The sequence below is a fragment of the Fusarium solani genome (genome assembly GCF_023522795.1).
Source record: "Fusarium solani strain SB1 chromosome Unknown bctg00000016, whole genome shotgun sequence".
Classification (NCBI taxonomy): Eukaryota; Fungi; Ascomycota; class Sordariomycetes; order Hypocreales; family Nectriaceae; genus Fusarium; species Fusarium solani.
The window spans coordinates 578,100-590,853 of record NW_027072142.1 but is presented as its reverse complement, the minus strand read 5'-3'; the positions used below and the strand labels follow the sequence as shown (position 1 = coordinate 590,853).

The 12,754-nt window shown below is 49.7% G+C and overlaps 2 protein-coding genes across 2 annotated transcripts; both read left to right on the top strand.

The window, feature by feature from the left end:
- Positions 1-2,835: 2,835 nt before the first annotated feature.
- MRS44_018536 (uncharacterized protein) lies at positions 2,836-4,918 on the top strand (the record flags this gene model as incomplete). Its single annotated transcript, XM_065616014.1, has 3 exons — positions 2,836-3,056; positions 3,237-3,306; positions 4,142-4,918. 3 exons carry the CDS (start codon positions 2,836-2,838, stop codon positions 4,916-4,918), a joined length of 1,068 nt encoding a protein of 355 aa, XP_065472086.1.
- A 1,459-nt stretch (positions 4,919-6,377) lies between these two features.
- MRS44_018535 (uncharacterized protein) lies at positions 6,378-7,440 on the top strand (the record flags this gene model as incomplete). Its single annotated transcript, XM_065616013.1, has 3 exons — positions 6,378-6,558; positions 6,671-7,197; positions 7,264-7,440. 3 exons carry the CDS (start codon positions 6,378-6,380, stop codon positions 7,438-7,440), a joined length of 885 nt encoding a protein of 294 aa, XP_065472085.1.
- Positions 7,441-12,754: the final 5,314 nt, after the last annotated feature.

The following is a 12,754-nucleotide window of genomic DNA, read 5'->3' as shown; positions in this document are numbered from 1 at the left end:
AACTTTCTCTCGTTCAGAAGACCGGAGAATACCTACGGTTGCGGATCTTCAGGGGGACGAGGGATTCATAAATGAGCGGCTTCTGGATAAGCCTCAACGATTTCAAGGCTGTAACCGTCAAGTGTCACTAGATCACCGTCATTTCGGTCAAGTGCCACGTTTCCAATCTTCTAGATTGTATAGTATAAGCTAGCCTAGAGCCGCTCAACCTGGATTTCATTGGCTAGCTTCTATATCTCCCTTGCTAAAATAAGGCTTCTCAGTAAAGCTGCCCAACCCTCCCATCGTGACTCTGTCATCCTCCAATAGCTCTTGGGTGAGAGATGTACTTCCCTTCCCTTCTTGTCCCCGATGATCGGCGCCATGTCGGATACCATCTGTACCTACCAAAAGTCCGTGGCGCCTCTTTCAATATCCCGGCTACATTCTTGGCATGGGCGAGTTCGAGGTAGATAAGATATAGTCTTGTCGCAGGGTAGGCATGATCTTCACGGCCTCATGAAGCAACTGCGTTAGTAATCTAGCCGTATGCTTTAAGTAACTCTGCGGGATGGAATACCCCGCACAAGAGACAACCTCAGACAACAATCAATCAACACACTGCTGCTGCTCATTATCGTTTACCTGACGCCTGATCCTTTCAGCACGCTCAGTGCGACAAGTCTCTATGTAGATCTCGCAGGGGCTGGATACTGGTGTGCCAATGAACGGGGTGACAAGGATGACGCTGTCCTCTCCGTTTCGGCGCATGCATGACGCATTGAGCGGGAGAGCTTCGCTCCGAGTCTTCTCTCCATCCTCCGAGACCTTACGTCTCCATTTTTTAAGCATTAACGTCCTCTACGAGCATAACCCCAGCACTTATGCTATGGGCAATACACAAGCCCCCCTGCCGTCCAAGAGCCAATTCGTTCGGCTCGGAGACGAAAACGGCGGCTGTGCAACCCACCAATTACCTCGTTTTTAGGCGCCTCAACTACCGCAAACATCAATGCATCATTGGTTGAGCCACCACCAATAGTTTAGTTAGTTAGAGTGGATCGTTTGGGAAGAAAGCATGTCGAGTGTGTGTGTTGAGTGCGAAATGAGTTGGTAGCTCAGTCCTACATCGCGAAGAATACTCACGCAAAACAGTTTGCCTTCTCGGCATATTTCTTAGGAATTCAAGAGAATAAGCCAAAAACAGTTTCTTAGAGGATAAGAACACAGCCGAATGGGACACGGTTTTCTTGCTCTTGCGCAAGTTTCACAGAGTAGATCTCAAGCATTCTCTGCTAATCACAAAATAATAGAAACAATAAAGGCAAAATATCGATTAATAGCCATGAAAATCGTCTGGAGGAAAGAGCCGCGAAATTGTCTTAGCACGCTTTTCCCCCAACTCAGCATGAGTGAGGCTTTTTCTTGTGCCCTAGGTCCAGATATACGACCGTACCATAGCACGCGGGTAGTCACGAGTTCTGTTCTGGTCCTCCCCCATTATCTTCCTCTTCATGTTTTTTCCTGCCGACTCAACTTCCATCTGGTGGCGTTCCTCGGTGTTGTCGAATAGAGGGCAGTTTCCAGTGATACCGAAGTGGTTGTAATCGCAGGTTGTGAAACTTACATAGCATTGCATGTTGCCGCAGATTTTGACCGGGCATTTCATCCTGTTGCACCCGTCCGACTTGACAAAGAGGGTTTGGCCTGTGTCCATCATTCGTTAGCTATGCATATCTCAGAAGGAGAGATGGTTCATACATTTGTTGCATTTCCGGATCAGTACCATTGACTTGGCCTCCTCCACCCTCTGCGCATCGGTTGCGCTTTTCTGGCCTCGGACAACACCAGCACAACCCCATGGTTGATGGCTTTTGTTGTGGCATATACGGCAGCTGATAATTTCGCACGTAGGATCCTGGCAATAGAAGTTCACACTCGACTCGATAGGGGGTAGATGGCCATGAAGCCGCAAAATGGACACTGACTTAGAGGCTCAACGCCATCCCTGGCAAGGAGGTCCTGGGCTTCTTTCGCCTCAATTCGGTCCAGTGCCTTCTGAATAGTAGCGTCAATGAATTTCTTCCGCTCCTGTTGTGAGAATCCAGCACCACAGGGTTCCGTGGACATGCAACGAATCTCATGCTGCGCTCCCCCGACGACAGCTTCGGCATTGCGACAAGCACACTGCACGCAAAACCACTTGATATGGTCAGCCAGCACGCCAAATAGAATCAAGAATGTCACTAAATATTACTTACGTGGGTTTGCTGGGTATTACAGCGTGTCATGCCAGACCGAGGAAAGCTCCCAAGCAGCACTCACACTCGGCCGAGTTTTCGTCACTCTGGGGACCGGGACTGATGCACTGTTTAGACCCCTCAGTTACCAGGCTAGCAATTCTACTCCGCAGCCTCTCCCTTCGTTCCTCTCTAAGAGCTTGAATCGTAGCGTGCATCTTTCTCCTGATGGCGTGGTTGATCTCTGTATCGATTAGGCAGGGTTCAGTTCTCCTGCTGGTGTTCGCGGCAGTATACCTCACCGCCCGTGGCTGCGAGAACAGAAGCTCAGGGCTTTCTGAGAAGGTTTCTTCGTAAATCCAAGATGCTCACATAAACTTTTGCTCAACTCTTGTCGAGTTATGCATGTGCTGGCCCTCGTGTTTCCGTCTGATACCCATACCCAATGGGGTTGTAAGCCGGAAAAAGTGTCGACTACTCAATTCCCCTTGCTTGAAGAACAAAAAAGTGGTAGTAGAGTGATGTGTGAGGAAAGACTTGGGGTTGCAGAGACTGCATCAAGAGGCGCTATTTATGCCATTGCCCTTATACCACTTAAGCCCTCGGATGAGACAGGATGACACCAAGACGAGGCATAATACCGAGTGCCACACCGTCCCGAGGCCTGCTCCAGAATGATGCAAAACGTATCAAAGCCAAGCGCGAGGCGTACACGTTCCTGAAGGCTCACGGGAGGATGTGGTCTCCGAGATACGGCCACAAGACCCGACCGTTCCTAGACGAACCCGGTAGCGCAATGCGAGCCGCTACTGGAATGAGCTCATACTCACAGTGTTGGTGAGTTCTGGGCGTAGTAATCGAGAAATTAGAGAGTTTGTTCGTATATCATACCTCACAATCACTTCTCTACTCTCCTTCTTGTACGATACACTGCCTCTCTCGTTTTTCACCAAAAGGGAGTACCCGCTTGAAGCTTTACCTTAGGTGGATCTGATTCCAATGTCGAACGCGGTCTAGGGCAACCACCTCCTCTCTCCTGGGCATCTCCTACCGTCCTGCTAGGGAATGCATCCTACAAAACGATAAGGTTGGCCCTCGATGAGGAGAGTGTCTTGGCCACCAAAGAGGCATGTATACTATAGACGAAAGTTTTACGTGTGATTACGAGTCACTAGAACGCCTGGCAACTATCATGGGAACAAGGTCTAGCCCAACTTTTGCCCTCCTTCAACTAAGCGCCTCCAAGGATTTGATCAAGGCACAAAAGAACCTTCCGTGCCACGAACGCCCGGACATTGAAAATGAAATAGGGCATCGGGAGGACTCCACCGCCCGCCTCCCTCGGCTAGGCACATCCCGTTGGTACTATCAAGTGGTGTATCTGACTTATCCATCCGGATTCCACCCCTAACACACACAACACAATTTGTCCGCTCTGCCTCATTTGGATCAAGATGTCCGGGGACAAGGCACAGTGGGGAGAGACAATGTCTACCGCTGAGAGTGTGGAGCCCAAGTTCAGGCAGCTACCAGGATTGGAATATCCTGCTTCGGCGGCCAGAGACATAACAGGCGACCTCAATCGTCTATTTAATCACCTGAGGCCAAGGACATTCTTCATCTTCTCTAGGCTTGACCAGGTCCATACCATACCGCCTTTTCACCGCTGCTTTCTACCCGAGATATCGGGCTACTACGCTATCACTATCTTGATCGGATTGGATATGGCCAGCCACCAAAGTCTTACTTCCAAAGTAGCCTCCAGCTTGCATGGAAACCAGCAGCAAGAAATCATTGCCAGGGGGCTTTCTTGTCTCATATGCGACGAGTATCTGGTGGACATCATGCAGCACAGAGAGTATATGGAGGCATGTTAGCGCATCAAGCGTATCTCAGCCGTGACTTTCACTAATCAAGACTAGCACCAAACTCTTCCCGATGCCACTCTCATTGATAAGCAGCCCCAGATTGAATGGTCTATGCGGTCCGGCCTCATGGACTTCCTCGTTAAGGTTCATGCCATCTTCGAGCTCCTCCCCGAGACGCTCTTTCTCGCAGTCAATCTCCTCGACCGGTACTGCTCGAAACGGCACGTGACTATGATGCATTACCCGCTGGTTGGATGCACCGCACTCCTCATTTCTGCCAAGTACAACGATGAGAAGCGTCGCATCCCCAAAATCCACCAACTCAAAGCCATGTGTTGCAACATGCACAGCATCAACATGTTTATCCTCATGGAGAAACATGTGCTCAATACGCTTGATTGGGTCATTGGGCACCCCACTTCGGACTCTTTCTCGCAACAACTAGTGGAGGAAGAGGGAGAGGACCGGGAGGTTGCGCACATGGCCGCCTACTTGCGGGAGATCGCCCTCTATCACCGAGATTTCGTTTCAACAAAGCCCTCCATCATGGCCCGGACCTCCCTCGCCCTTGCGCGGACTATCCTTGACAGGGACGAATTTAATGACGGAGAACGGGATCAACCCGATTATCTAAAGCTGTCGGACCACCTTCACAACCCTTCACCTACTCTGGTCCTCAAGTACTCGGCTGACCTCTTTTCCCGCGCGTCACAGAAACTTGCCAAGTTCGTGGCTGAGAAAGCTGTCATCACCTGCCGAGCTATGAATCCTACCATGCCTCATATCGAGCACACCAACAAGTACACAAGCGACCTTAATAGTCCGCCCTAAGAGGGCCACGTGGAAGCCCGAGACTATGTTGGATACCCCACTCCTCCTTAATACACGGCGAAACAGCACGTTCAGTATAAGACATAAATGGCGTAGCAACTCAGATGGCGTGCACTCACGGCAATGTTAGACATCAAGTTCAAGACAAATTAGATACAGCTGTCGTCCCTCTGAATATTACTTTTGCTTTCGCTGTGAGTAGTTGTAAGTCAATTTGTTGCCAGGTTCAAAGCCAATGTGAGCACTTATTCGTGTTGTGACAGCGACCTCACACCTTGATACAGGGAGGCACAACGGCAAGTACGCATGAATGGCACAAGTCTTGGGGAGCTTGTTCCAGGGTTTGTGAGGGTGCGTAGGAATGGCTTCCACTGCTCAGTCAGTCACACTAGCAGGCTCTCGTTGCTCGAGTTCACAAGGCCTTCTTTCCATCTCATCTCATCGTGCTCCCTACTTGAACAGTCATGTAGAGGTTCCACCAAGAATCAGTAGTTACTAGGGACATTTTGGCCAAATGCTTGGCCCACCTGACCGCAGTCTTCTTTCCGTGTCAACGATTACTATGGCTCGAACCCATTTTTCCAGTAGCATGGAGCAGAGGGGCGGCGTGTTCGACAACTCTGCAGAACGAGGGCGGCATCCTGGGAAATTGTCGGCATCAATACGCCAAGCACGGAGAGACAATGCTGGTATGGGTTACGAAGATGAGCACGCTGTTACAGGACTGAATTGAAAGGGTAGGTTTAGGAGGAAATGGCACACCGAGAGGTGTTCGTGAATACGCCTCTATGATCCCCTTGCTCCGCGTAAGGGTCCCGCATGACATAAATGAACATATGGAGAACATAAAATGTAAAGTGGGCTAGGAGGTTCAACTTTAGGCACCCAGGTTCCAGTAAAAGGGAGCAGCGGAGGGAACCTCCACCAGAATGCGGACAGAGGCGGGCGTGGGGCGCAACGCAGACTGCACATGGGGAGGAAAGATGGCTTGAGAGATGGGCCATAGGCCGTCACCAGGTGTTGGATACGCCCTCAATCCTGCCGCGTCCCCTGGCTCATTCCTCGTCGCTCACGTGCTGGCCTTTCCTGTGCCCAGCGTTGGGAATATTTAATCTACAGCCTCTTCCCTCTCACCTGCCGTCCGCACTCCATCTACCGCCGAGTCCATTACCAGCTCAGATTTTCATAGCACCGGCCTGCTTTTACGCTTTCAGCTTCTTATAGATCCCACCTCCTCTCCTTGAACAATTCGTCCCTCTACCACACCCCCCAATTCTGGCCTATCAATTACGTCCATATACAGCTTACCAGCAGAAGACGGCAAACAGAGACTCAACTCGTCGCATCAGTCGTGCCTGGGCTGTCTAGAGCTTCGTCGTTGACAGCAGCGACGATATCGAATCCCGCAGCGCCTCTCCACTTCAGTTTCCACTATCAACCAACTTCGACCTCTCTCACAATGTCCATATTGATGACACAAACCGCCTGCGCCTACACGGCAGCTCCTCCTTCTCCCAAACAGCACTCGCGTACCAGCAGTGCTTTTAGCACTTCTGCCAAGCCCGATGAGGACTGGACCAAGATCTCTGACCTTGTCGAGCGTCGGCGGATACAGAACCGCATTGCTCAGCGCAACTACCGTATGCTACCCCGCTTGCCGATCCCAAGGACCTGACTTCCACTCGGCTTGACTCCCGATCATATCTACAGGTCTGACTATCAACAAGAGCTAACGCCTATGGCCTCCTGTAGGGAAGAAGCTCAAGCAGCGTCTCGAGGATCTTGAGCGCCGCGCTGGCTTTTCTAGTGATTCCGAATCCAAAGAGAAGCCACATAGGATCACGAAGTCAAAACGATCCTCCTCCAAACCCTGGAAGCCACAACCTTGTACCGACGCTAAGCCTGTCGTCTCTCAAGGCCAGTTCACCTACCCAATGGTGCCGACTGACGGTCTATTCCCCGGGATCTATAGCCCTCGAGCCCATTCCGACAGCCCCACTCAGTTCGCTTCCTCGACTTATTCAGCTTCCGACAAGATCCTCCTCGCTCCCAACGACCCCGCTCAGGCTTACCCAACAATGGCCATCGGTGACGCCTATCACAACTACACCCTCGCTTCTATCGTCCCCATGATGTTTCCCTCGATCATTCACGCTAGCGCCGCCATCGAGTGCGAGCCCTACCAAGCTGGTGACGAGCTGGCCATCTCCGCAACATATCATTACACGCCTCCCATGAGTTTTAATGCCCCTTGCCCCTACGACCAGCCAAACTTTCACGTAAGTTATGCCTGTCAAGCCCCCCTGCAGGGCGGCTTGAGACCGATTTGCTGATGCAGTTCGTAGACCCCTGACTCTTCCGATCACTCATCCGACTGCTCAGAAGCCGGTTACGAGTATCCTACCGAGCCTCTGTCAATGCCAAACCGGCCCGGCCCGATTCATCCACAAAGGGAGACCGAGGACTATATCTACAATTTTCACCTAGATCCAGCCAAGACGACGACGATGACCAAGACATAGTTTGCTATCGATCATGAGCATGGCCAAATGTAGCCAATGGAATACGGGAAATGCCTTGAGCAAGTAGATAAGCGGCGGTGGTGTTGGGCAGATGTTATCGAGCCATTGAGGGAATTAGATGACGAAGGTGCAATATAATGTATGGATAACGCGCCTTCCGAGTTCTAAGGTTTTTACGATTGGCTTATTGCAAAACTGTGAGGCAGTGAATCAGCCAGAAGATCCTAGGTTTTGACCTTGCTCGGGCTGACTGATGAATGCTATCCGGCAAGGCATTTGTCCCAAGGCACTCTATGTTGAACCTGATGTTCGTAAACGGGATGCAGCTGCGACGATCTAACCGCGATATTAATCCGTCTTGGTGAGGAGCCGAATGAGACAACCGCAGTGGTTGGGTTTGCTGGGTACGAAATCTCTTTTCCGGTATCAAGTACTTCAGGCTGTTCTGCCTTGACATGCACGAAGAGCAAGCAGTATCGGCTGACACCAGCACATAGGAAGGCCATCGTCTGAAAAGTAACGGCAAAGAAATAGGTCTTCTGTGTCATCCTCTAACGCCTCTGCTTGGTGGGCTGAATTTGATGAAGCTGATCAAGGAAGGGCTAGCCCAGGCGAGTCGAGCCGTTGGCTTGTACAGTACCGTCATCCATATCGCGAAGTGTGCTGTTGATGTAATTTCCAGCAGCACTGAGATGTAAAATGGGGCAAATTGCGCGATGGGCGGCAAGAAGCTGAACAGACGGGGATCAATACCGGTGTACGTCTGTCCGCTTTTGCTCCGTCGGTCGAGCCGCCGTACAAAATAACCCACTGTGCCAGCGGCAAAAGGGTAAAGTACCCTACAGCAGGTACCAAGGCAATTGGGTCATGCGATTGCGGCTACGTGGTGGGCATAACGTCGAAGGTCCAAACTTCTCTCTATTGGAGCTCATTGAGATTCTCGGAAGCAGATACTCAGCCACCGAAGAATTCAATTACACACATCTTCCGCTCTCATGGCGGCCATATAGTGGCTTCGCCGTTATCAGGATTTCGCCCATTCATTTAGCTGCTTCATCGGGAAGGAGTAAATTTGTCGAGTTCCTTCTTAAGCAGGGCGTTCTGGTGGACTATAGCGCACAAAGGGCCCCCTTGGAATCGGCCATCCTCGTCCATCAGGTTGAGACTATCAAGGTGCTTTAGCCGCCTCACGTCCTAGTGAAAGCCCCCTTCATCTAGCAGCATCCGTTGGTTCGATAGAATTGGTTGAGCTTTTTCTGACCCGGCCAGATATTGATACCTACCTGGAAAATGGTAGCCATACTGTCTTTGCTTATGCTTTAACTACGCCAAGCACCAACTGGAGGAAAACGGTTGCTTCCCTGGAAAAAAAGGGGGCCAAGCCGACGCACACGGATCTATGCAAATGGTTTCAAGGAGGCCATACCCGAAGAGACCAATGGCCTTCACCACTGGAAATTCGAAGCAATATTTAAGCCAGTAGCTTTTGATACTGTGATAAAGATCATTCACGGAAAGAACCGCGACATTCCTCGAACAGTGAATTCGGAGCTTCTGGCTGAGATGGCTGCCGTTGTCGACGACTAGGAATGCCACGATAACGTTTGGTTCTTTGCCAAATGATAGCCTACCGATCTAAAATATATTGCTCCGCCAATAATACGCAAAGAGATCGCTCAGTTTATTCTCATTTCGTTTGTTTTTCAACGACCCCATCCTATTCGAAACCCTTACCAAGACAGCCATAACAAGCAATTTGGGCGTCGTACCAACGTTTGATCTTCCGATACCTACGTCCGAAGACCCTTAGTAGGTCACCAACATCTTGACTCGCTAGTTAAGCAAAACAAGTACTAACTAAACTAGAACAGATTGAGAAGAGGAGGCAGATTGTTCTGAGCAAGTTGATTGATGATCTGTATCATCTAGAACAACGATTACTTAGCCAGGAGCTGGGCTGTACCGGTAGCTTTGGATGTAGATCCATGTTACCCGGGACATTGATTCAAAACATGAAAGCATGCTCTTTGCACTCGCCACGACCACCTCAGCCGTTCTTCTCTTTAAGTATCAGAGGAACTATCGAGTCGTTACGAAACTTTCAACTGCCGAAGCACTACAGTTCAGTATAGGATAGCCCGCTTGAAAAACATTAAGGAGCCTGAAAGCTTCATTCTTACCCCAACTCGAAGGATGTGGCAGCCCGGGGGTTGTGCCGAACGTCTCGTCCGCCACAACTGTTCTTTAGAGGATCTCATCACTCTCTGTGAAAGACTTGAGACTGACCCAATACTTACACCTCTAGCCTCAAAATGTCTCGGATTAGTGCTTGAGAAAAGTCTTTTTGGGTCGGAAATGGGGTATGCTGAGTAGATAGCCTTAATCATCGGTAGGCCTTAGTCAACTATCGCCAATCTAAGTGTCGAAGTGACTACAAGGCCTCCTACTTTATACTCTATGCTTACTCCAAGTACTAACTTGATTCTCACTTTAAGACGTCATGTACATTGTTTTTTTTTACTCCTGTTTCTAAAACCTTCAATGGCATTCTCTCCTTTTCGACGAGAACTACCCCTGCTCGAGCGAGGCTACCGTTCTACAAAACACACCCAACGTGCTTTACCCCCATGCCCTAAGTGCCCAAAACCCAGACGGATCCCCCCTTTTGGGAACTGGAAATTTATGCCATTTCTAGCCTGGCGCTCCGCCTCAATCCACTTTTGGAAGTGTTCGTAGAAGCCGTGTATGCCGACTCGTACGTGAAACTCGAAGACAAAACTAATTGCTTCACAACCATCTTCGTCATCATTGATTGTTGTAGAGAACTTGAATGCTGGCTTCCTACGCAGAAGTGTTGAAAACCAATGGGAATCGATAGAGGAGGAACCATGGTCTGTTTGTCTATACCATTTCTTCACGGTAGACCGAAGGCTTTTGGCTAACTTCTCTTTGTCCCGCCGGGTGTTGCTGAACAAGCATCGAACGCTCACGATGTCAGCTGTTAAATCTTTAAGATCGTCCAAGTTACCATTGCAGTTAGGTGTTGTTATTTCCTCTAACAAATAGCTTTGATGTATGGACCTTGAAATCAACGGAGTCGCCCGGCGTTCGTGGGATATAGAAGGGCTGACGGGGGTGGGGCTATTCATGGTTATTGATCTTGATTTAATAGATGACTCTCTCAGTAGAGTTGTGAAAGGGCAGCTTATTTATAAGTCGGTTCTATTATAGAGAAACAGGGATCTCTCTGACAGACTAGGAGCAATTTTCCCTAATGTAACAAGCCCTCGATTGGTAACATGTCTGATTACAGACGTCGCCGGTAGTTGCACATAACTGCTGTCCCATATTGAAAAAAAAAAAAAAAAAAAAACTGCTTAATTATCCGTTTGTTAATGGATCCAAGAAACAGCTCAAGTCCCGTTAGGTGATACGCCCGGATACGTCCGGATACGGTCGCGCTTTGGAGGCGCTCTGGCGGAGGACGCAATGGGCTAAGCGCCGTTCGTTGAAGGCAGCTTTTGGCTGCCAGCATGGAGAAGCTGCCTAGGAGGGCAACTGCTACGTGCAGGCACCTTATCAACAAGTCAACTACGACTCTGGGGACAGGGTCGTTGAATCACATACAAATCAAAACGCCACGAAGCAATACAATCAGGGGTATGTAGAGTACTGTTCTCAAATCAAACAAATCAAATTCGGGGTCATATATAGGGATATTTGGTAACCCTTGACACTGGATTTATAATTTGAAACATTTCATCAAATATCTCAAATATTTCAAATCTCAGCATCTGCACTCTCCCTACCGCTATTTCCAATCTCCCACTCGAGCTCATCTACCCCGCTTGGTGTAGTACTTATTGAGTTTCTGCCAGGCGGTGATGTATGAGAGCCTCAGATAGTGTCGATGAGACTTCCCGATGTCGTCAACTCCCCATAATCCTGATGGCTTGCCCGATCCATCACGTTGTGCCAAGCCACGACTTGAATTTCAGCGGCGTCAAGTGCAGGTATTGAAGTTGCTTTGATCATTAGATCCGGCTGGATGGCAGGGTAGGCGCTGTGACATTAATCTCATGGCCACTTAAGCTGCTGGATCTTCTCCCAGGGCAGCGCGAAAAGTAGAAGGTATATGGCTAAGCTTTACATCTTCCTGCCTTCTCTATAGATTATACCGTTACGCGCCATGCCAATCAGCCAATCAGGTTTACTACTCGCAGCCAGTCAATCAGGACGATCGTATAATTCACTCTATCGGTATGTGCTGGCTTATACTCGACAAGCTTTATACTATGACCGAGGATGTCCCCGTCTATGCCGCCGCCCTCCTTCTCGATCCTTCTAAAGGACAAGACTTTTATGGAAGAATGTTGGCCTGAGAAATGGCACGAGGATACGTTTCCTGCCATCCGTATTCTCTGGAATGAAGGGTAAAATGACGATGTCAAGATACAGCTCTCAGCAAATGCTTGACTATGCTCGCTTTGCCGGTATTAATACGAAAGGATACTATGCTCTCAAACATACGCTTAGAACCGCGAAAGAAAGCCATACCGGGGCGCGGGGTAGGAGTGGTTTCAATCGCCCTATCTTCTTCTGCACCTACAGAGTGTCCTACACCCCTTCAATGGTGATATAGTAGGACATTCGTATAGCGTACCTGCAGTGATGCAGGATCAACGCACGGGCATAATCTATGAATGACTCGTCGAATTCATTCAATGTCTATGAAGCATGAACACAGCTCTTTCGAAGCGCACGATTTAACGGCTTCTTCAAGTTGAAACAAGCAGCCTCGTAAACAGCAGTAATGCCATCCCAGACCCTCGAACCCCGCCGGGTGTGTGGATCTGGCTGGGTAACGATCAAGCACCTGTGCTCCTTGGTTCGCAGATTGGAGCTCTAATTAAACTGCGCAAAGAGAGAGCATTCTATGAGGGCTGTGGACTTTCGTCAACTTTCCGGCTTCAAGATGAGATTTGCGATCTCGCTGAATGGGCTTTCGGTTCTCAAGGTATACGTTCTCTTCGCACTATTGCGGTAGGCGATTTCTCGGCCACCGCTGAGTATCAGGCGAACAGGCTTCGCAATTTGGACAGCCACGGTAGGCTCAGCCTTCTGAAAGGGAGGGACAAAAGAATGGCTTACGCAGTAGAGAAGTATCGAGATTTTGGTGCAATCTTGTCCGGACGGCTTCCGCTTCTAAAAGGCTATTGCAGCTGAACTTAATCTATCCAAGTGTTACCACGGAGTACCCGGCGGCCAACAAATGGGCGCCCGAGCGCGCCATCCCCCAACTAGCCCCTGCGCC